The sequence below is a fragment of the Phocoena phocoena genome, chromosome 5 (assembly GCF_963924675.1).
Source record: "Phocoena phocoena chromosome 5, mPhoPho1.1, whole genome shotgun sequence".
In the NCBI taxonomy this organism is placed as follows: domain Eukaryota; kingdom Metazoa; phylum Chordata; class Mammalia; order Artiodactyla; family Phocoenidae; genus Phocoena; species Phocoena phocoena.
In genome coordinates this window covers 66,443,222-66,467,877 of record NC_089223.1, presented here as the reverse complement: position 1 = coordinate 66,467,877, position 24,656 = coordinate 66,443,222, and the positions used below count along the sequence as shown (strand labels likewise).

The following is a 24,656-nucleotide window of genomic DNA, read 5'->3' as shown; positions in this document are numbered from 1 at the left end:
AAAGACGTCCAGGCTGGGGCGGGGGCCAGCACAGCCCACAGCCCGTCTGCCTCAGCACCGGATCCTTGTCCGTCGAGATGTCTGGCTTTCGAGCTTCCTCCCTGCCGCAAATCAAAACCATCCGAACACTCTGCGGCGGGCCTGGCGCTGCGCCGGGGACCACGACGGCTCCCTGTCAGCGCCCGGCCACCGGGCTGCCCTGAGCCCCAGGTTCAAGAGCTGCGGGCCTGCCTACAGTGAGCCCCTAGTTCTGGTGAAAAGCGGGATTCCGACATTCATGTTACGCCCTGCAGGGGAGAAAGCAGATGTGCTTTCTGGACAAACACACAAGCCTCTGGGCAGATCCCTCAGGAGCGAGCAGTTGGGTAACTCCAGGGCTGCACGAGCGGGGGACGGGCTGCCCGGCCAAGTCTCTGCCGGTAACTCAAGACAGGGCGCCTGGCAGTGGCCACGACGAATGACAGGGCTCTATTTGTTACAATAAATAACCCAGGAGAACTGGTGTTTTCTGCACTCCCTTCAGAGTCTAAAAGTAGAAACTTCCAGAAAGTTCTTATTGTCCTCATGACTCTCCCAATTCGGTGAGAAGAGCACAGGATCGGGGTTATCGCTGATTGTGGCAAAGATCCCGACAAGTATCCCTCACGCCTCTGCTCTCAAATACCCCCCGTCGTCTGGTTTTGTCTCTTAAAATAGAGATGGAGTTTCTCTTAATGTTTCCTGGGCAGCAATGGCAGATGACATTTGTAATCCTGGATTATTTGTTGTTGGGATTCTGTTTCTGATAACCGGGGTTTAATAAATAATAGTAGTCTTGGGGCGAGCCTGATGGAAGTCTTTGTTATTGGGTAACGCTGTAATGGAGGGGTCTGGGGTCGACGGAACCAAATCCATAGGCCCCAGCCCTCTGGGGACAACCCCTGGCTGCCATACCTCCAAACACCTGTCGTGCCCGCTATGTTTGCTGGGAAGCAGACTCCAGAAGGAGGGTTTACAAAAGTGGAAGTCAATCGCTAAGGAGTATTTACACCTCTATCAATTGTGTCTATGAAGAGTGGCTGATGAGATCCTTGGCAGAAGGCTTGCATTTGTCTGTACTTGTTTTGGCTCTGACCAGCCAGGGTTTAGGTGGTGAACACTCAGACCCAGGCGGAGAGAGGAGAAACCACAGTAAACACCCAGCTCGGCCTTCTAAGCCACCTTCAGGTGGCTGACATCTGGCGGGGGGGAAATCCCTTTAGAACTGGTGCATTTGGATGAGGTTGAAATGGTTCAGCCAGGGTGTCAGTCTCAGAGTCCACATAACTACTCTGTAGCTAACATTAGGGATGGAGAAAGTTCTCTCAGGGACAGGGCTCTGCATGGGCAATCATTAGACATTAGCTGCCAATAATGGTGATTCTTCTGTGCTCTTAGCCAGCTTGCCAAGTGCCACGTTCTAAATGCTTTACACGTATTAACTCTTTTAATTCTCACAACAACTCAACGTGGTATGTCCTATCATTGTCCAATTCATAGCCAACTGAGACCAGGAGAAGTGAACCATTGTGCGGAGGAGGCGGGATTGGAACCCAAGCCATGGGATGGGGCTCCAGGCGCTGCTCCTGGCCTCTGGGCTGTATCATCCTGGAAGTAGGTGGGACCAGGGCATTATTCCTCCTCCGTCTTCTCCTCTCCTTGTGGACCCTGGGAATGCTTCCAGATTTTCTCTTCATTTGACATTATCCGCCTTTTGAGACTTCATCATTTTATGGGGTGAGTTCCTTGCTGTCCTCAGCAGTGAAAACCCACATTCCTTGGTGTCCTGTGCAGGCTGTGTTAGGGATGGCGTCCCCCTACAGCAGCCCTCTCATGAGGTAGGTACCACTCATTATTATCAGGATTTACAGAAGGAGGCACTAAGGCTTGGAGAGGTACACACTGCTGGGAGTGGCAGAGCTGAGACTTAAACCCAGACAAAACTATGGAGCTCTGTTCTAACCACTGCTCCTTCATAGCACACCAAGAGCACGATCGTTTCTCCCTCACCCCCTCCTCTCCCGGGCAGTGAGCCCAAGAAGAAGGCAATGCCAGAGAGGTTTCGGGAAGCTCCGCCCAGGGGCCCGATGTGCTACTTCCAGAGTCCCCTCTTTTTTCTTATCTGGTAAAGGCTCTTTGCAGGATTTACACCAAGTCGTGCCTCCCACCTTCTTATTCAAACCAAACTCTGATCCCCAGGATCTTCTTTCAGCTCACATTTCCTCCAAAGCCTTCCGCTACCTGATTGTCTGCCTAGCTCAATTCCTCCAACCAGCGACCACAGAGATGGAAAAAGACGATTATAAACTAAACCTTCCATCACTCAGAGACTGCTTTGGACCATATTTAATCTAGTACCGAGAGCATTTTCGGGACATAGTAACTGCTGAATGATAAAGTCTACAATCAGAAACTTCCTCTGTTTATCATTTCAGATGAGAAGCTTTTGAATATTCTTTTATAAAAGAGAAAATTAACTTGTAAAAATACACTCAAGGCACGGAAGTAAAACACAAATACCTGTCTTCTGTGAAACATATTCAAATGACACACATATATTGAGAGCGAGACGTTCCCTTCTCTTAGTCCTCCTATAATATGCTGCTTCCCAGAGGGAACCACTTGTTAGCAGTTTGGTTTTTCTATTTCCCAAAAGTTTCCGTTGCATATAGACATATGGTTTAAAACTTAACCTCGGGAATTCCCTGGCGGCCCGGTGGTTAGGACTCTGGGCTTCCACTGCTGAGGGCCTGGGTTCGGTCCCTGGTCAGGGACCTAAGATCCTGCAAGCCATGGGGTAAGGCCAAAAGAAAAAAACCAACCAAAAAAACCCAAACACTGATCCTTGAGCAGATCCTCACACAGGGCTCGAGTGTCAGGAGAAGCACCAGCTGCTCGTTCTGTGAGAGCCATTGTGTCCGGGATGCGCCGCTCTCCTTCCCCATATCATGGGCAGAAGCTCATGGAGTGCCTGGTACATACCGCTGGATAGCTGGGAATGAATGAATGAATGAATGAATGCAGACTGGAGACACACAACAGGTTACTTCTTTTTTTTTACATTTTTAAAATTTTTGGCTGCGTTGGGACTTCGTTGCTGCGTGCGGGCTTTCTCTAGTTGCGGCAAGTGGGGGCTACTCTTCATTTTGGTGCATGGGCTTCTCATTGCAGTGGCTTCTCTTGTTGTGGAGCACGGGCTCTAGGCACGCGGGCTTCAGTAATTGTAGCACACGGGCTCAGTAGTTGTGGCTCGCGGGTTCTAGAGCGCAGGCTCAGTAGTTGTGGCACACGGGCTTAGTTGCGCCGCGGCATTTGGGATCTTCCCGGACCAGGGCTTGAACCCATGTCCCCTATACTGGCAGGCAGATTCTCAACCACTATGCCACCAGGGAAGCCCCCAGGTTACTTCTTTATTTTTAGAAAAGAGTGATCTTTGCTTTAATGATCATCTCTTTGGGGCTATTTGCCATTTTCTTCCTTATTCAAATTCAAACTTTTAACTGAGTGGAATGGAAGAAGCATCCGAGGTCTCCAGTATTTCAGCACCGTGAAGGAACTGGTGTTAGGTGGAAAACATACTTGGACAAAATAAAGAACGTTGGTGTCTAGAAAACCTGCTTCAATGACATCTCGAAATGATTTCCAACCTCACAGTTTTCTCATAACAGTGTTTTGTAGAGAACTAAAAGCAGAGACACGTGAATGTTTTGGTTTACATTTTATTTCCTCTGTTTAATCCACACTAGCCAGTATTTTGCAGCTTTGTCTCTTTATTACAAACTTCTTTCAGAGATGTTAGAAATTTCCATGAACTATACACCTACAAATGTGTGGGTTCCAAGCAGTTCATTTTTGCTGGAGCTCTTATATAATTTCACTCTGTCAGTCTAGGTTTTTCTGTTATGGCTAGAAGGAAGCGTTAGACTCACAGAAAAGAAAGCTTTATACTTTTATAGAAATGTGATATCACAAAAGTCGTGGGGGGTGAGGTTCCAACCTAGACTCCCTGGACTAGATATCTTTATTGGGGCCTTCCTTGGGGAGGAGAGGAAACCTTCTACAGGCAGGCACAGCCCTCCAATCAACCTCTCTCCCACTCCTGTTCCGAGCAGGCTGGCAGCCCTGCCCAGTAAGCAAACTGGAACAATGCAGCCCTTTGTACAGGCAGGCGATTTACAACACAGGCAGACAATCAGCACGGCCCTAGCCGCTACCCCTCCCTTCGGGCCTTTTCAGAAATGTCTCAGATCAAGAGAGAAACAAAGCCTCAGATCCTATTTGCAGCATTCCCTCCTCAGCTACATAATCTTAAAAACCAAACTTTCCTCACACTCACGATTCTAAAGCATGGGGAACTTCTCCTTGAGCAACTGCGGATCAAACGTCTTGTAATCTACCAATACTCACCAACAGGCACTCATTTAGAATGAATGAACTTGCAGGTGGAATCAGAAAGATCACAGAGAGAGGGTTAAGGGTCAAGCGGAATTATCATGAGTTAGGCCAGCTGAAAGGCAGTTTGATGCCTTTAGAAAAATGAAATTTTTTTCTTTTTTAAGAATCTCAGCAATGCCAGCAAAGTACTTCACTGTGTGGGTATCAAGATCCTTTGGGCAAAGCAACCTAAGTGTCCATCCACAGATGAATGGATAAAGAAGATGTGGCACATATATACAATGGAATACTACTCAACCATAAAAAGAAACGAAATTGAGTTATTTGTAGTGAGGTGGATGGACCTAGAGTCTGTCATACAGAGCAAAGTGAGTCAGAAAGAGAAAAACAGATAGTGTATGCTAACACATATATATGGAATCTAAAAAAAAGGTTCTGAAGAACCTAGGGGCAGGACAGGAAGAAAGATGCAGACATAGAGAATGGACTTGAGGACACGGGGAGGGGGAAGGGTAATCTGGGACGAAGTGAGAGAGTGGCATGGACATATATACACTACCCAATGTCAAATAGATGGCTAGTGGGAAGCAGCCGCATAGCACAGGGAGATCAGCTCGGTGCTTTGTGACCACCTAGAGGGGTGGGATAGGGAGGGTGGGAGGGAGACGCAAGAGGGAGGGGATATGGGGATATATGTGTACGTGTAGCTGATTCACTTTGTGATACAGCAGCAACTAACACAACAATGTAAAGCAATTATACTCCAATAAAGATGTTAAAAAAAAAAAGATTCTTTGGGCATAATTCAGTCATACCCACGATTAGTAACAGGGACACTGGTTTGGGAGGCATATCTTGGATGGGGACAGAAAATAGTATTGGGATTTCCAGCTCGGGTAGGTCTCCTCTTCTCAGCAGATGCTCAGAAGCCAAGGTCTGGATGCAGCCGGTCAGTTGTAAATAACAGTTCAGGGATATTAGTTGGCTTTAGGAGTCGCGTGGACAGCACGATTACCTAACAACGGGAGGGGCAAACACACCACAGACAATTAGGAGAGCCAATCCCAGCTTATTAGATGATGAGAAATAAAATGCAACACATTTCTTTGGGGGAAGGCATGGAGTGGGTACTGTGGAGAAAAAGGCAGAAGGCGGCAGCTTGAATGCCACCGATGCTAGCGTCCTGGGTGTAAGGAAGGGCGCACGGGCTGGGAAGGATGGCTGGTGGGACGGTGGGCTGAGTCTGCTGGGCCTTTAACCAGTGGGCACTGAGCAGGGCTGAGCCCAGCCACCACCTTGCTGCTGAATTGAACTTGATCAGACCGTTGCTTTGTGATCCAGTAACGTGACCTCAACAGAGAGGTCTCTCCCTCTTCTAGGGAGCCTTTGCTGCTTCAGGGAAAGAGAGACGGCACACTCGAGAGCTGGCTGTCGCTGTGGGTAATAATGATGACGGCTGTATTAATTTCTTAGTACCCCAAACTTCAATAACAGAAAGTTACTGTCTCACACTTCTGGAAGCCAGAAGTCCAAGAGCAAGGTGTTGGCAGGGTTGGTTGCTTCCAAGGGTTGTGAGGGAGAATCTTCCCTCTTAAGCTCCCTTACGTCTTCACATTGTCTTCCCTCTACGTGTGTCTGTCTCTGTGTCCGCATTTCCCCTTTGATCAGGACACAGTCATATATAGGATTAGAGCTCACCCTAATGACCTCATCTTAATTTGATCATCTGCAAAACCTATTTCCAAATAAGGCCACATTCACAGGTACTAGGGGTTCAGACTTTAACATCTTTTGGGAGGGACACCGTTTGACCCATAACAATGATGATAATAATGATGATATCTGCTAATATTTATTAGTTCTTATGGTGGGTCCCGCACTGAGGATGATCTCATTTAATATCCATTTAATCTTCATAACAACCCTATGAAGTAGCTACATATATTATTCCTATTTTGCAGATAAGGAAAATAAAAGTACAGAAAGGTTAAGCAACTTGTCCAAGGACACACAGGAAGCAGAAGCCATTGAGTCAGGATTCCAACCCAGGCAGGCTGGCTTCAGCGTCCAAGTGTCTGTCTGGTCACTCCTCTATCATCAAGGGCTCTGGGAAGGCTGCTAACTTCCCTAGTCCACATGGACCTTTGGGCCTCTCTGGCCTGTTGTCGTGATGTTCCTTTCTGCTTCCCTGAGACTGGGCCGTTCTTCTGGGGCAGATTTCCCTCTGCAGCACTGGGAGAGCTCATTCCCCAGGGCTGGGCTGGAGCAGTGATGCGCTCTGTCAGGCTGGTGAGGTTTTGCCCAGGCAGGGGTTGTACACCCAGTAGATAAGGGGGTGACTATGGGAAGTGGGAAGGAGGTATGAGTCAGGTGCCACAGCCCAGACCCTGAGCGTGGGGGGTCGCAGGCCGGCAGCAGGCCTGGCTTCAAGGGGCCACACCGCCTGGCCAGGCCTCTTGCGGGGAAGCAAGTTGGCACTCACACCTCACTCTCTACCCCTCCCACCCCCAAAGCTATCCCAGGTGGAACCAAAGCAATGAATTAACCAACTCACTGGCCAAAAACCAGAGCCTACGCTCCAATGTGGAGGAGAAGCTGAGGGAGGGGAGGAGAGAAGGAAGCATTTTATAATTTTCTTGTGCTTGTTGTTGTTAAAGAAATGAGGTTATTAAAAAGTTTTCTGTTTAAAACAAAAATTAATCTTTGAAAGCAGTGATGTTACTATTTTTTGAAAGAGAATTATCCTTGAAAATATATGGCTAATGTCAGCCAAGTCATATTTCTGGCAGAAAAAAATACACAACAATCTGTGCTCACATCTTTCCTAGAAAGCCATGTGATGAGAGTCTGAGGGCAGATAGTGAATATTAGCACCCCCTTATCACATGGTGTAGATGCCATTTGAATATGTGGCTCTGGAGAGAGAGGACAGGGTCTCTACTCACTCCTCCGGGGCTTCTGGGCCAGGTCCAACAGATGGTTGAGTCTGGCGGTGCCCAGACCAGCACGCTCACCAGATGCTAGTAGAGCCCGGCTCCACCGCGGATGGGCTACATGCCCCGGGGAGGGTCACTTCACCTGGGGCCTCACTCTATCCTTCCCAGAAGAAAAACAACAGCCCCGAGCTTGTAGCACTGTGGCAAGGATTACAGAAGGCCAAGTGCGTAGAGCATGTGAGGTGCTCAGCGATTCTGAGCTGCTATTTGATGGTGTTTTGTGATTGCGTCATAGGCCTCCTTCTGAATCTTATGAAAGCTAAAAACTCTCTAGAAAAATATGCATATGTGTACACACAAGATTCTGAATATAGTTTTAGGTGAGGTTTAGGTGGATAACTAGGACTCATAGACAGGTTAAGAAACCCTTATTCAGATATTTAAAAAAATGCCCACATAAAGACAAAAATCCTTTGCATAAGAATAGACTCTTGAGAGGTAGGAGAGGCCAGGGAAGCTGATGGCCACAGCCCCTCCCCTGCCCTCCTGCTCGCCAGGCTCCACCACCGCTGCCAGCCCCTGGGGTCCTTAGCTCCAATGCCAAGATGGTGAATTCCTCTCTGGCTGAGGTGAGGGCAAGTGTAATGGCTAGAGTGAGTCCCACAGGATGGTTAAGTCTTATCAACAGGGTTGAGGAACTTGGAGGGGAAAGGTTGTAGACTCGGTTGATGCATTCCCCCTATTCAGCTCACCGCAGTTATTGGGGTGGACTCAGAGGAGATAAACGCGCCAGAGCCATCTTCCCCAAGTGTAAATCTGATTGTATTTATCCATAGGTTTAAAATCCTGACTGCCTTCCCTCCACCATTTATAAGCCTGACCCAGTGCTGTGGGATAGAATAAAGAAAGAAGAACGAAAGAAATAAGGACAGTCTAAGAGACCTCTGGGACAACATAAAATGTACCAACATTCAGATTATAGGGGTCTCAGAAGGAAAAGAGAGAGAGAAAGGGCCTGAGAAAATATTTGAAGAGATAATAGCCGAAAACTTCCCTAACTTGGGAAAGGAAACATTCTCAAGTCCAGGAAGTGCAGAGAGTCCCATACGGGATAAATCCAAAGAGGCACACACCAAGACACATATTAATCAAACTGACAAAAATTAAAGACAAAGAGAAAATATTAAAAGCAACAAGGGAAAAGCAACAAATAACATACAAGGAAATCCCCATAAGATTATCAGCTGATTTTTCAGCAGAAACTCTGCAGGCTAGAAGGGAGTGGCAGTATATATTTAAAATGATAAAAGGGAAAAATCAACAACCAAGAATACTCTACCCAGCAAGGCTCTCATTCAGACTGGATGGGGAAATCAAAAGCTTTACAGACAAGCAAAAGCTAAGAGAAACCAGCACCACCAGACCAGCTTTGTAACAAATGCTAGAGGAACTTCTCTAGAGGGAAAAGAAAAGGCCACAACTAGAAAAAGGAAAATTACGAATGGGAAAGCTCACGAGTAAAGGCAAACATACAGTAAAGGTAGGAAATCCTCCAGACATAAATATGATATCAAAATGCACTTGAAATTAAGAGACCAGCAACTTAAAACAATCTTGTGTGTATATAGACTGCTATATCAAAACCTCATGGTAGCCACAAACCAAAAATCTGTAAGTCCAACCGTCTTAGAGAGCATTCCAGGACTTTAGAGACTGAGGGCTGTTCAGCACTCCACACCCCACCACACCCCCTGGCCACCACACACCCCTCACCACTGGTTCCACATTCCAGCCACCCTAAATGATCTGCAGTTTCACAAATGGCACTTTGGGGATGCTTCTTCATCTGGAATGAGAGTTCCCAACTCTTTGCCTGAAGTCCTCTTAATCATCCTTCAATAATCTACTCAGGCATCACCACCTCCCAGAAGCCCTCCCAGACCACCCCTCTCTGAAGACTGAGGATGTTCCCATGGCTGTTGGTATCACATTGTATTCCTTGTTTCTTTGTTGTGTGCCGGCACAGTGCCTGATACCTAGTAGGTCCTCGATATAGTGAGTTAGCCAATGACTGATTAAATGAATGAACAGAATCAAGACTAGGAAGGAGGCAGTGAGTTTAGCCAGCAGGAAGCTTTTCACACCAGGAGGCTCTGGTATCTCAAATAGCTCTGCGTAAATTTGTTTCAGATCAGTTCAGCTGAAAACCCACTTGTCTAAAATGCCGATTTTGAAGAACAAGCAGGATCACGCCACTAACATTTCCTTTATAGTATAATAGTGATGGTCCTTAAGCATTTTCACATCTTAGGCGGCTTTTGTTCTTCAGAACGCTTTTGAGCATTTCCTGTTTTTGAGCGTATTCGACAAAAAGCATTTCTGCCTTATTTGACTGAAACAGTCCTTAAAATTATAAAAAGTTAGCTAGATGGGGGGAAATGGCACTCAAAAATGAAAAAGAAAATGCTTAAAGCAATCTGAAATTGGCCTGTTGGATATGAAATTTAAATTTTATGAACATAGTCATCAAATGTGTGATATGAAGTAAATTAAGCACTAGAGCTCCTTTCGGAGGACTGGCTTTTTCCCAGGCAACCAAGGGCACTGATGAAAATTTCCATCGGAGAGGCAAGGGTGAAGGACACCAGGGTGCCTCTGAACCAAGCCCCTAAAAAGCTGCCTTTGGGGCTCCACACAGGCTCTCTACTCCAGCTGAAGGAGGGGCATCTTGTCTCTGTCCTCAGCCCACCCTGGCTCCTGCAAGAGTGGCCCAGCCTGCTAGCTTTCTCTCCACCTCTGCTTCTCCGGGTCATAACTTGTAGGTGCCAGCATCTTCCTGTTCCATTTCTGCTGAACAGGGGGAAGCCGGCAACCCAGGATTTAGACTCCATATCCCTCTGGTTTCTAACATTGTGAAGTGAAAGGAGAGGGGGGTAAAAAATAGTTTTTCTCTATTTTTCTTTTGACCTTGGGAGATGCTTCCCAGTAAAAGCGACTAATACGCACAGGTACCAACACGCATATTCATCCAGCTGATGAACTGGTTTTGGAGCACATGTCAGATTCGAGGCACCACTCACCCCCATTAGCACAGGTGCTGCACGTACACACGCACGTACACACGTGTGTTAAACATAAAATGTTTGTATCGTTAAAACAGTGGGGCAGTGGATTAATTAAACAGACATGACGAGCTTTCTGGAAAACTCACTGCCTTCTCATTGCCCGAGGGGTGAGTGTGCTGTGCTTAGGCTCTCCTAAGGAACCTGATGAGATTTCAGACGCCTCTTCGCTTTTGTCCCTCATGATGGTTGTTTAAAAAGAAGTCTCTTGAGGGAAAACAACAAGAACAAAAACCTTCCACTGTAAATGACTTCAGCGTTGTTACGTGGATTGCTACAAATATCAGAGACACATGAAGTGCGTAGGAACGAAGGGTAATGTTAAGAGGAACGATATGAACAGTGTAATGCCGTCTAATATTTCCAATTATAAGGCCCTGAGCTAACTCAGGTAAAAATAAAAATTTTGAATCTCACTGACATTTTCCTTAGAGTAAGAAACTTCAGAACAAATTAAATGTAGACCAAAAAAAAAAAAAGGAAGTCACTTGACTCTTCTCTCTGGGGCTTCAAATTTTAGAATAACCTGGAGCCACGGTATACATCCAGGATTTAGGTATCCTTGAACCTCCACAGTTGTGCAAAATTGTATGCGTATGAGCATATTTCTGGGTCTAATTTTTTTTTCCTCTTACATTCTCACTAAATGTTCAGCTCCAGAAATGTAGATGCCCATGAAAGTGTGGCTGGGCAACGTGCACTAGCCCATGAAGAGCTGTGATGGCAGGGTCGGCTTGGTCACTCGGTCTTCCTCTGTTTCCTGAGCTGGCCTTTCCCTGTATTTTCTGGAGGGGTCCCTCCCTGTTATTTTCCTCCCACAATCGCAGGCTTCTGCTGGCCTCTTGGCCACGACCCAGCTACAGGGTTCAGCCTGCAGAGCTGTCTGGAATGAGAGAGGCCGGTGCTGAGCACACGCACCCCAGACCAGGGCAAGCCTGCAAAGTCTCCTGCTCATGGCTGTGGCTGTTTGCAGTGGGGTTGAGAGGTTGCCTCTCTGATCCTTTTTTTTTTGTAGTCAGGAAGGAGGGCCTTCTCCAGCTGCCCACTTTCTCTCAGCACGTTTACCAAGAACCACAGACGGAGAGCGGAGAAAACACCCCATTTTAGAGTATAGCAACCATCCTCGAGGACTAGCAGCTGCTAATGGGGTTTCTGGATTCCACTGTTTCATGCTATCCTTACCATCTTTTGTAAAAGAGAATTCATTTCTGGATGTGCCTTAAGTGACTTCTATCGGCAGTTTCCTTTGAAGAGCAGATCCCCGAATGCCTTGCAAATCTCAGCTTACCAGCCTTCTGCTCCAGGGGAAGCCGGTGCCATCTGAAGGAACCTCTTGCCTCCAAGCCCCCAGGTATTCCCATCACAGCACCTGCCTATGTTCCCGGAACACTCATGTCTAGCTGGAGCTTCCGTGTTTAATGTCAGTCAATCACTTACTATTAGAATGTAAGTTCCATGAAAGCAGGAACGAGTCTGGCTTGGTCACCGCTCTATCCTCAGCACAAAGAACAGTGCTTGGCACAGAGCAGATGCTCAATAAATGTTTACTGGATAATCGACTAATCCGGTTTAAGAGACTGTAAGTTCCTGCACCTGGGTCCAAAAAGCACCCACGTTGATATACAGTAGGTACGGATCATAGCAACTGATACAAAAGACAGAGTGGTTTTAGTTGTCCATAATCCCAGAATCAGTAACAGGTTGGCGTAGTCTACAGAAAAGCTGCTTTTATCTTATGCTTCAATAATGCAGGTACGGTTTCTAGTATTCAGTATGCAATGAATAATCACGACAGCTGGTGCCAGGTCCTGTTTGAGGGATTAAAGTAAGTGCAAAGTCCTGAGGCTGGAGGGGAGCAGGCCAGCAGAAGGGTGGTAGGAAAAGAAGGCCCAGCGGCAGGGAGGGGCCGTGGTAGGAGGAGGAGGGGGCCCCAGTGCCTCTGCACTGATCAGCCCATGGCAAGGGCGCTCAGTTGTGAGTGAGCATGAGAGGGAGAGACCTGGGGGCCCAGGAGAGCCGCCCGGGAGCTGAGGCACTCAGGTCCACGGCACGGGATGGGGTGGGGAGGCTGGAAGAATTGAAGATACTCGGTTTGGAGAAGAGTGGCCCTGGGGTAGGACCTGTGGAGGAGGAGAGAGGCTGATCTGCTCATAGATTCTGTGTGGCCCAGGAGTTAGGGGCAGCAGCGGTGACACAAGCAGCTGGCAAGGCTGCTCCTGAAGCCCCAGGTTCTCTGAGCCACTCTCTCTGCAGACGACTTGAGCACAAGGTCGGTCAGATTGCAGCCGAGCCACTGAGCCACTACAGATCTCAGGTCTCTGCTGTCAAACTCAGGTCACACGGCGTTGAAAACGTCTGCATTTTATCCTTTTAGAGTGGAGATTAACAGTCTGGCAGGCTATTAACAATGCGTCGCTGTTCGGAAGAGCTAAAAGTTTGGTTCACCGTGTTAGGGGCAGTGAGAAGTGTGCTTTCTGATAAAAAAGAATGTCTTGCTCAAAAAGGCAATTGCTCACCAAACAGATCCTGAACACTGCGGACGGAGAGGGTGTGAGACGAGGCCGAATTTACCACTTTATCAGAAATTCCACCAGCTATGACCATGACAGGTGTGAGTAATGGTAGAAATGGTCACAGCCAATGACTGGTCACTCCCCTGTTCAACAACATACCATGGCTCCCTAGGTACAGGTCACCTTCCTAAGGAGGGTGTCTGGAGACCCTCGGAAACCAGGCCTTCTCTACGTCTCAGGTGTCCCGGCCACCCTGACACCAAGCCAGTTCTCCTGCCTCACATCAGGCCGTCAGGCCACAAGGCTTCCGGAGCTCCTGCCCTGTGCTCAGGCCTGGGAAGGCCCAGCCTCTGTCCTCAAGGAATTCGTGTGTTTGCTTGAGGAGGCTTTGTCAGCAACGGGAAGCAGCCCCTGAGTGCTGCACTACAGAGTACAGATTACGGACGCCAGCAGAGATGGGGGCTCCTTGGCTGGCTGAGTGCGTATACACAGAGTGGGTGGAGCTGGGAGACAAGGGCACTGTACACTACCCCCCACCCAGACCAGCAGCCAGGCGTGGCTGGAATACCCCCTGGGCTCCGTGTGCCTGTGGTGGACAGTCCCCCACGTAAGCCAGGGTCCTACCTGAAGCACTGCACTGGCATCTCTGTTCTGCTTTCTCTAAACCACAGAAAGCCGCTGGCTGCATGCAGACATGGCAAAGCTGAAGACAGGCCCCGAAAGCAAGTCTCAATTGGGCGGGGGGCGAGGGTCAATGGGAAGGTGTCCCAGGCTCCCGGTGCCCCAGCAGGACAGTTCTGAGGCCCCTCAGCCCCCAGAGGACAGAGCCTTGGTTGCCCATAAGTAAGCAGCCGGGCAAGGCACTCTTTTCCCAACCACTCTGCCCCGTAGTCTAAATGAGAAAACGGAGGGCTTTTCTCACTCCAATCACCTAGCTAGTAAAAGGCGGAGGGAGGATGCAGACTCGGGCCTGGAAAACCTAGAGGGCTGTGTCTTAACCACCGGGCATTTGCATGGGGAGGAGGACGGGACCTGGCAGGAGGCTACAGAGGAGAAAGATACTACACTTGTCATTGTCATGACAAGGGGCCTTCCCAAACTCCTCCAGCCCCATCCTCTCCCTGCCACAGGGCGGAGATGGTCCCCGGGAGTCACCCTCAATTATCTGGAGCCTGGAAAGCAGCCAAAACTCTTGAGTAATTAAGCACCGATTGGACGCCAGAGAATACAAGCCCTGTAGGAATTGGGAATAGCGCTTCAGCACTCGCCACCCAGAGGTAGGAGAGGTCTCCCCCTTCCCTCCACCCACAGCAGGTCCTGGCCCCGGGACAGGCAGAAGAAGCAGGGGGAAAGGAGGCAGCGGGATGGAGATAGGAGCGCGGGGGAGCCTAATGAAGGCCCTGGTCCGCCCTCCCCACTCCTGCCTCAGGCCTCCCGTTCAGATCATATCACTGAGGACTCGGTACCTGGGTTCCTGGCTTCAGGGATGGCACAAGGTCTTTGATCATTTTGGCTTCCGAGACTGTGACCCCGCCCACCACGAAGAGAATCAGAAGAGGGTGGTCGCTGGGATGAGGCCGGCTCACCTGCAAAAGAAACCACCCCCGGCGTCAGAGGCGTCTTCAGGTGAGAGGAACAACCCTCAGAGAGGGTGGGATCTGTTAGGGGTCGGATGTGTTAGTGGTCTGTGAGCGCACTGACCAGGAACACGCACAGCATGTCACCTTGCTACAGCCCTTGCAATAAATATTTTACTGAAAGCAAAGTTACAGGAGTAACTATTAAACTACAGTAGCTACAGGAGCACTATTAAATACGCAGAGAAGACCGAGGGCAACTTCCCCTCCTGCTCGGTCTGCAGGTCTCAGCATAAGCATGCTCCTGCCTTACAGAGCTCCGTGCATCTCCTTCCAAGCACGCGCCACAGCCTGGGGTCATCGTCTCTCCCCTGACGGCCGTCTCCTCTAATGGAACACAAGCTCCACGAGGCGGTGATCTTGTCTGCCGGGTTCACTGCTAAATGCCTGCTGTGCCTAGCGCAGTTTCTGGCTCAGAGTAGGTGCTCAGTAAATGTCTGTGGAATTGACGGATGGTTAGGGCCCTAGGAGGGGGCGGTGGAGGGTGGGCAAAGATGCAAGAGCCCTGCACCCACCCTCGAGTGCAAACTTCACGCCCTTACCTTCTGCAAACCAGCCTCAGTCAGCTGAGGTTGGCCTCGGCCAGAGCTGAGGCCCTGCTCCGCGTGCAGCATTGCACCGGAGGTCGTGGAGAATTCCTCCTGGTGCCTCATGATTTCACCAGTGAGGCAAAGTAGTATAAAACAACTAAAATGAGGGCTTCCCTGGTGGCGCAGTGGTTGAGAGTCCGCCTGCCGATGCAGGGGACACGGGTTCGTGCCCCGGTCCGGGAAGATCCCACATGCCGCGGAGCGGCTGGGCCCGTGAGCCATGGCCGCTGAGCCTGCGCATCCGGAGCCTGTGTTCCGCAACGGGAGAGGCCACAACAGTGAGAGGCCCGCGTACTGCAAAAAAAACCCCCCAAAAACCAAAAACAAACGAAAAAAAACAACTAAAATGAGAATGTCTCCCAGTAATCTCTCAGAAAATGTGCAAGGCCAACATATAGACCTAGTGACTAACTGAAGGGGACGAGAGGGGGTTCCTGAAGACAGTGTGTTTGAGCCCTACCTGGAAGCCCAGGATGGTTCGGTGAGAAGTGGGCAGAAGTGTTGTGAGCGAAGCGCCGCAGGCAAGCGGTCACCAGGTCGGGGGAGCAGGCCAGAGGCCCAGCCGGGACAGCAGCATGGAGTCATTATGGGAAGGATGCTGTCAGCTGCCTGCATGGCCACTGAAGCCCGAGGTGGGAGAAACAGGCTTGACTCCAGCCAGGAGAGGGTAGACAAAGGTGGTAAATGTCTGTACTCATTCACACCCACTAACACACAAGCCATCTTTGGGCCAAGGGACGGTCCCTTGGAGCAGCAGGGTGGGACATCAGGCTGACAGGAAGAGAGGAAGCCCCTGCTCTTACCCCAACTCCAACTCCTTTCTCAGTTTGGTTCTTTTGACTCCCCTGCCTAAATATACCCACTTTCCAATGTCTTGTTTTAAAAACACTTAAAAAGGTAATACATTAAGTATTTTCAGTTATGTAAGTTGCTCCTTGGCTTCTGGAGAGGAAACTCAGAGTGGATGCGGGGGAGGGAGGTAGAGAAATAGGGGAATGGAGGGAGAGAAATGAAAGGCAGAAAGAAAGAAAGAAAGAAGGAAAAGTAGGTCTAAACTTTTTCAAAATGGGTGGTGGTGAACACTGAAAAAGTTATAAAACTCTTTGATCTTTACCTCACCCCACCCCCCAACCTTCTGCGCTGTAGCTCCATCCCCTTGACTGCATTTGTTGACTGCTGTCTTCCAGTCCGAGTACCACACACCCACGGCCATCCTGCTTTTGTTCCACTGTTCCCCTGGAGCTGCTCTCACTGCAGTCACCAATGGCCGTCATATGTAGGAGTCGATAGACAGTTCTTTGTCTTCATTTAACTGGACTTTTCTGTGGCATTTGTCACAGTGGCTAACACCCTTCTTGGCTTCCACAATAGCACACTGTCTTGGTTATTTCTTTTACCTTTCCACTGATTTCTTCTCAAATTCCTTCATAGGTTCCTTTTCTTGGTCTGCCCTTTAAGTGTCAACGCTCCTTAGGGTTCCATCTTCGGCCCCTTGCTTTTCTCACTTGAGGACCTCATCTACTCATATGCCTTCAATAATCTTTTATAGGCTTCCCAAATCTATGTCTTTAGCATCACTATTGAGTTGCTGTGGCCGTCTCCACCTGGATGCCTGCTGGGATCCCTCAACTCAACAGATTTCAAATTTGATGCATGATCTTTCCCCAAGTCTATTCCTTCTGTTGACTTTCTAAGAGCATCACCTCCTTCACAGTCACCTGAGCCAGACCCTTGAGAGTCATCTTGGACTGTGCTGTCTTTTTCATCTCCCAGATCAAGTCCTGTTAATTCTTCCCCCTCCAATTCACTGATCTCTCCTTGATTTCCACTATCCCTGCTCTGGTCGGCTCTCATTCCTTCTTTGCTAGATTATTGTTAGAGTCTCCCCGTCTCCGGTCTGGCCACACACACACACCCCCGCCCAGATCCAGTCTCCTTGTTCCTGCCTAAGTAAGCTTTCGAAAGTGCAAATATTTATTATTGAATTTTTGTGCGTTATCTTATCCGATTGTCAAAAATCCTTAGGAGGCAAATACAATCATTGGCGTATTTTACAGATGGAGAGACTGAAGTTTACACGTCGTGACTAAACCTTGGAGCCAGGGGCCAAACTGCAGAGGCCACACTCTTAAACACCCCTCAGCTCCATCACATGCTCACATTCTTTCCGGGGAGTCTCCTAGCTCTGAGGATAAAGTTCAGACTCCTCAATCCAGTATATAAGGCTCTTCTCACGTGGCTTTGCTTTATGCCTCTATTTTCATCTCCTCCATATGCACTGTTTGCTGGAGTCACTCACGAGGACTTGAGCCATCCATGAATGCAAGGTCTTTCTTAAAAACCTTTTTGTTAAACATACAACGCTCTACTGAACGTTTGCACTGAAAGGAGCGTTTATCACAAGTGTGCAATTGAATTTATTTCCGCAAACTAAACAAATCCTTGTGACCAGTACCCGGATCAGGAAACAGAAAGCCAGCACTCTGGATCCCCACTCAGGCCCCCTTCGTGTCACGACCTCACCAAGGGGTAACTGCCGTCTTGACTTCTAGCCACTCGATATCAGATTTAGTTTTGCTCAGTGATATACCCTGGGGATTTGTCCATATTAGGAGGAAAGATCTTTAGCCCACAGGCATTGGTTGGGACCACACCAGTGGGTTTTGGCCTGTCTGTGCCCCTGACATTCCAGTTATTAAACAGTTAGAGCACCAACTGCGTCATCTTGTTTTATGTGGCACGGACAGTTTCCTCTGTGTAAATCTCCCCTTCTGTACCTCCTTCCTTTTTACCCTCTTTAAAAGGCACACTCGCCTCTAAAAAGTTCCCCCTAACCACCTCTCAACTCCTGCCCCATGACCCGAATCTGACAGATACCTCTGCCTTGGCCTTGTCACACTGGACTGCGACCTTGATAGACCTATCTCCTCTCCTAGGCTGTAAGCTACTGGAGGGTAGGGATTGATCATATTTATCTCGGTATTTTGGGGTCTGAGCATAGAGCTAGCTCATGATAAACTTTCAACAAATGTTGCATGAATAAATGAATGAATGAGGTCCACAGGGTAACTGGAGATATTCTTCTTTTCTTTGAGATCTTTTAGACACTCTCTCTTTGCTTTACGTGTGGTTCTTCCTGGCTGAGTAACTAACCGGGGTTCCTTCCAACCCTACAAACAATTGTTTCTCACTTAATGGCTCCAGAACTTCAAGTGGTACAGTATGTTCCCAAAGACATATGCTTTCCATAAGAGAGTCTGGACTCTGAAGTACATTGTGAGAATCTTGGAAGGATGTATTGAAAGATGAAAAGGAAAAAAGAAATGAACAGCAACAACAAAGAACAATACCCTTTGGCCAACGAATTGAGGGAATGTTGATTGTGGTACAAATTAACGGGCCCCATTAATGCATGTTGCTGTTTGCCATTTTGGTTTCTGTTTAGATTTATGTTTTGATACCAGATTTCCTTTTAGAACATGTCAAATCGGCAGGCTATTGGGAAGTGGAGCCTTTCCAGTCTTTTCCATCAGGATAACACATTCCTTATAACCAGCCACATTCGGCTGAGTCCCATTTGTATGTGGGTTCATGGTGTAAGGCACTTTGATGATGAAAGAGTTAAGCGTCATTACTGCCGTCACAAACACACAGATTAATAAAGCAAGTCAGGCTCATTGCTCTTTCTTTCATTTTCTAAACCTTCACTGGCTGGGATTTTAAGACGTCAGGTTCTGGTCAGAGAAGACAGTTTCTCCCCACCATCCATCCAGCCTTTGAAGCAGGGGCTGCCGACACCTTCTCTGCAGCTGTGGTCCCGAGAGCGCTCTTTGATGTCCTGACTGGTTTCTATGAGAAGGGTTTCCTCTGCTCCCCGTTTCTCTGGAGTTCTCCAGGCGTTCCAAGAACCCAGCTGCTGATTCTCCTCCAATCTGTTTCTCTACATGTGTGACTTACTTGTCCCCAGCACAGGCAAGGGTCAGGTCCCCCACCCTCCAACGATGGGCCGGGCCTCGTAGGAGGGAGACAGCGTAATGGGAGCGTTGGCCCAAAGGGCACTGGGCCCTGAGACCCGCCATGCTGACTTTGAAGGTGGCTTGGTAATGGCTTTTCTCCCAACAGGAGGAAGTAACAGCACTGCCACTGCCGCCAAACACTTCACGTCTAGCACAACCTTTTACTCATTTATTCATCCAGTCCACAAATATTTATTGAGCAACTACTATGGGCCAGACACTGCTCTAGGCACTGGGGACTCCGCAGCGAACGAACCCGAGAGGACTCCCTGCTGCGCAGAGTTTATATTTTCGTTGGGGAGAGTGACAAAATACAAAAGTAAATTGGTAAGTGAAGAAGGTGATAAGTGTTGTGGAGGAAAATAAAGCAGGGGGTGGGGCAAGCATTACTCTGCACAATCTTGGACTCTATGAAGTAGGCAGAAGGTCCATTTTACAGATGGAGACAGTGAGGCTTACAGAGGTGAAGCGACTTGTCCCAAGTTTTCCAATTCATAAGCTGTAGCGTTGAGACAGAAACCCAGGTCTGTCTCATACCAGAGTGGGATACATTCCACATGCTCTCATTTATAAACAGATTCTTCAAACTGAAAGCATTTTTACTAGCTTTCATCTCTTAAAACTCTGTACTTTTAGTTCTTCAGCAACGTCAGCCAATTACCAGGTTCCTCGTGGGTCTTTATTTAATCTCATCGCAAAGGCTGCCACCTGCCAGAGTCACTCTGCCATTAGCTCAGCCTAACTGTTGCGTTTGCTGCAGTGAATGGCTTCCACTTTCCAGAAACTTCCTCCCCAACCCTCTCTGCTTTCTAAGCCCTCTCAGTTTCTCTTCTTCCTCATGGATTCTCCTCTTGCTTGACCTGCCCCATCATGTACTGTGTTCCTGACTGCTTGGGCCTCTTCTCGCAAACACCGTCCCTGGGCGGCCCTATCCTGTCCACGGTCTGGGCCTCACATGGGCCAGTGGCCCCTCAGCTCTGCTGAGCTGCAAAGCTGTCTCACAGGCACCTAAACTCTAAAATGCAAGTTATTTTCTTCTCCATTCCTGCTTCCAAGTCAGAGAGAACGTTAACACCTGCCATCCAGCCATCCCTGACTGGGTGACTGACCCTGGACAATGTTCTCTCATTTATTTCCACATCCCATCAATGCCCGGTCCTGTGGGACCCGCCGGCGCTGCATCACTGCCCTCATTCCCTCGGCCCCTACCTCACCCCGACTCTCATCTTCTCACCTTCTCTCCCCAACCTGATGCTAGTCTGGCCACGTTCCCCCACCCCCTCGCTCAGTGCTTCCAGGTGATCTTTATAACACATACACTGGTTATAAATTCCAAAAAACATTCCATGGAACCTCATTGTTTTTGGTCAATTGTCAAGCCTCCAGCCCTTCGCGATCTGCCTTCTATTTATTTCTCTATCTTACCTTCTTCCACTCTTCACAGGCTGCTCTTAGACCCAGCCATTTGGAGCTACCTGGAATTCCTTTCATGTAGCCCGGCATTTTATCACTTTGTTCCTCACTCCTACTGGTTGGACACACTGAGCTCCCCCTTCTCTGTGTCCTCACACCCCACCCAGATACCACTTATCTCTCGTCCCCTCAACCCTCAATGTTCTTGTCCATCTCCCTAACAAACTGTAAGCTCTCCAATGTAAGCTATGCTATGGAAGGTAGGATGGCTACTTTGTCTCTGTATCTTCCTTACCCACAAGAGTGACTAGCACACGAGAGGCTCTTGATAATTGCTCATAGGCAAACAAAGTTCGTAGCCTGCCAAAACCAAGTTTTTGTTTCACGATTCCTACCAAAATCCATCTCACTAGAACTTATGGATCATATTTAGCAAATGTTAGACAAAAATCAAACCACAGTATGTAGCATAATTAAGAAGAAGAAAATATAAACAACAGTTATAAATAGTATTGCAAATAGATTCCAAGACTTGTGCTGATTTAATCAACAAACACCAAATGCTAAGATGTTTTCCTCTTGTCAGAAATGCCATAAAGTATAATGGACCTAAGCCAACAGTTCACATCTGAGTCTCATTTTTCTTGTGCAAACAGTGAGGACCTGGACTAGATGTCCTCCAGGCACGTCCAGCTTTCCCAGTCCAAGGACCTGACATCAAATTGCACCTGAGGCTCATCACTTTTGCCCTTTATCCTTACAGCATCCTTCACCACTGCTGTAGATGCATCTGTAGGTATCTGTCCCGCCCACACATGAATAGTCTCCTCCATCCCCACGGCCATGGGGTGGGCTCCTGGCAGCCATGTAATTATGGTGTGATCATACCCCCCAACTTCAACTGAACGGTTCAGGAATGGGCCCCGACCCAGGCTGGGCCCACTCGAGACCCTTCACTGGGAATCAAGACTTGACCTAAGACGGACGAGGCCCAGTCAAAGCTGAGCTCTTAAGAAGCACCAAAAGCCGTGGCATAGCTCTCCAGCCATTCACTCAACTCATATTTATTGAGTACGTACACGGTGCTAGGGCTGTTCTCGGCAGCTTCTGCAGGCCACAGCAAGCCTTCAAGAACTGTCTGGTTTCCTGGTGGCTCTCTAGTTCTCGGGCCCAATCCTTCCTGAGGCCCACCGCAGTGCCGCCCTTAGGTTCCCGGTGAGGCCCCCTCGGTCCTCATAATGAGGACTTTCTTTGATGGAGTTCGTGCAACCTGGTGGCAGCTTAATTGCCACTGAAGTGTTTCAACTCTTACCCCCTCACCACCTCTAGCTTTTTAGGGCTACCCTGAGCAGTTGTGCCCTCTCTCCTTGTGGGCCTTCTTCTATTGCTGCCTAAGGCCATGGAGCTCTCACAGGAACTCATACTAAGGGCCCAGAGGCAAGCACTGGGTCTTCTTTGAGTGTTTTTCATAAATCTTTTCTCTTTTCCAATGAAGCACAGCCATATAAGAAATGGAACAACAACACAAAGTTCCACAATGCTCTTAAAAGGAGGTAAAAGGGCCTCGCGTAAGTGCATTAGATACAACCGACGCTCCTCACAGCAGTTCCAGCAGAGAAAACATCTTGACAAATCAAGTCCTTTAGTCAAAACAAGTTGGAGTCCAAACACATGGAGTAGATATAAAATATATTATTTTCAGGAGACTGAAATCCAAACCACAAATTCCAGAAACGCATTTTCAAAGTGCTGCCTATTAGACATGCTCGTTTTAAATTAAATTGTGAGAGTGGTAAGGTATGGTTCGCTTTATTTACTAGATCACTATCAAGCTTTTCTCTACAGGGATCAAGGTGCTCCATGCACAGGCATTTGGAGAGAAGACTTGACTGTTTAAAAAATGTGACGTTCTGTCAAAGCTGTTTCTCTCGGGTTTGATAGTCCCCCTCCCCCCAGGGCACCGCCCTTTGAAGCCGACAGCTCATGTGCCAACCACAAGTCTAGCCTCTGGTGGAGGAGTGCGCTGAGCTGACTCCAAACACTTGCTCAGAACTGCAGCAAGAATGATCTCGTGGGCACCCAGCTCTGCTCCCCAGCCGGCCTGCTTTCCTTGACAGGGCCTGATGGGGCGAACCTGGGAGAGCAAAGTCCTACAGCTCATCACTCGGAAAGGTTTTTTTTTTTCCTTAGATTATATTATTTAAAATGATTGCGGGCAAATAGCAGGCATGCCTTGCATTATCAAAGCCTTTCTGGGCTCACTTATTTTGAAAGCAGATCAGAAGCCTAAGTACATTTTCTGTCCTCTAGATTGAAGGGAAAACTCCTAGAATTAGCCAAACACTGCCTTTGGTGGGCTGGACAGCCAATCCTACATCGAGGTAAAGTGTGGACTGCATTTTCCTAAAGCGGCCTTAGCGATCGTTTCTGCTTCACATGCTCTGGTTCCCTTTTTCATAGGAAGACAGTATATCCCTCCCCTTGAATCCAGGTGGGCATTTGTGACCGCCTCAACCAACAGGATACTGAGGAGTGATGCCCTGTGGCTTCTGAGGCTTCCCACCTGGCAATCTCTTTTAGGATGCCTGTCCCTGGGATGCTGTAAGGAAGCTCAGGCCACGTGGAGAGGCCTGTGTGGATAGGAACTGAGTCCTGAGCTACCAGCTGGTGATGAGCAACAACCTGCTGACCATGGGAGTGGACCATCCTGGAGGCGAATTCTTCTCTGCCGAGCTCTGCCCAGAGAGCAGACACACGAACAAAAGAAATGATTGATAATATTTTACGCCAGTGTTTTGACATGGCTTCTTACGTAACGAGCAATAACCAGAACGGGTTGGGCGGGGGATGAGAGACTTCTGTGGAGAGTCTGATTTATACAGGAAAACAGGCTAAAGCAATGAAAAGAAAGTGACTTTAACAAGTTGTAGCCTGACACAGATGAGGTTCCGACTCTAGTAAGGGCAAAATACAGCTGCCTTGATTCCCTCTCACACAGGGTTTATTTGAGGCAGAGAATCTTGGACACACAGGCATTTTTCCTAACTTTCACTGTCTGTAGACATTTACATCAATAAGATTGATTTCTGTGAGCCAGTTCCGAGGCCTCCCTACAGCACTGGGGCTGATTGAGGAGTGCTTGCGGGGCAGAGGCGGAGCTTCTGAAGTGCTCCTGGTGGGGTCTGGGGTCCGAGTTGTCTTGGGCTTCTGCCTCTGTGCCAGGTGGCCAGGGTCTAGCCCAGCTGGCCTCTCTTCCCTTGAGCCATTTTGTCACGGCACAGGCACAGAATTTCACCGGCTCCCACACCTTGCTCCAGGAGGGAGGGTATGTGTCTGCTGAGACCGAGGACATCAAGCCGGGACTCGCAGGATAGAAGAGAAAGGGGGTCTGGAAAAACACCGCACAGCCATTTCTCTCCCACGGACAGAGAAAGTCCATGTCTCTTAGCAAGAGCAAGTCGGCAGTGAGACAGGAAATGCTTGTGACTTTGGGGGAAGGTGTCAGTTCTCTTCTGTGTGATTCATTTGTTCACTCAGTAGTTAATCTGTATGCACCAAATGCCCACACACGGGCTCTGTACAGCAATACAAAGACACTCAAGGTGGCTCTTTTCTCAAGAGCCACAGTCTGGCCAGGATCACGAACTTGTGCAAATAAAAATAGCAAGTACATACTTAGCACTTCCTGTAGGCCAGGTACTGGTGTGAATCCTCTGTATGTATGAACTCACTTAATCCTCACCACAGTCCTGTAAAGTAGGTACTATTATCATCCGCATTTTACCAATGAGGCAACTTAGGCACAGAGGGCTTAAGTGACAACATACCCACGGTCACACAGCTGGTAAGTGCGGGCGCTCGAGTTCTAACCCAGACCATCTGACTCCGGATATTACCACCGCTCCCTATTGCCTCTTGTAAACAAACATGGGCAGTAGAAGGAGGTCAGTGGTGTTAATAGAGCATAAACTAGATGGCCTTCTGTTATTTACAAAAGCAAACAGAAAAGTGAGAGA

General features: G+C 48.5%; 1 protein-coding gene across 1 annotated transcript in view; it reads right to left on the bottom strand.

Moving 5' to 3' along the window:
- Nucleotides 1-5,335: 5,335 nt before the first annotated feature.
- Nucleotides 5,336-24,656, bottom strand: part of SCFD2 (sec1 family domain containing 2) — a 391,932-nt gene continuing 372,611 nt past the window's right edge. The window contains exons 8-9 of the mRNA XM_065878015.1: nt 14,451-14,570; nt 5,336-5,428 (exon numbers count right to left, since the gene is read on the bottom strand). Of these exons, the coding sequence (XP_065734087.1) occupies nt 5,336-5,428; nt 14,451-14,570 (213 nt within the window). The remainder of the gene's footprint in view (nt 5,429-14,450; nt 14,571-24,656) is intronic.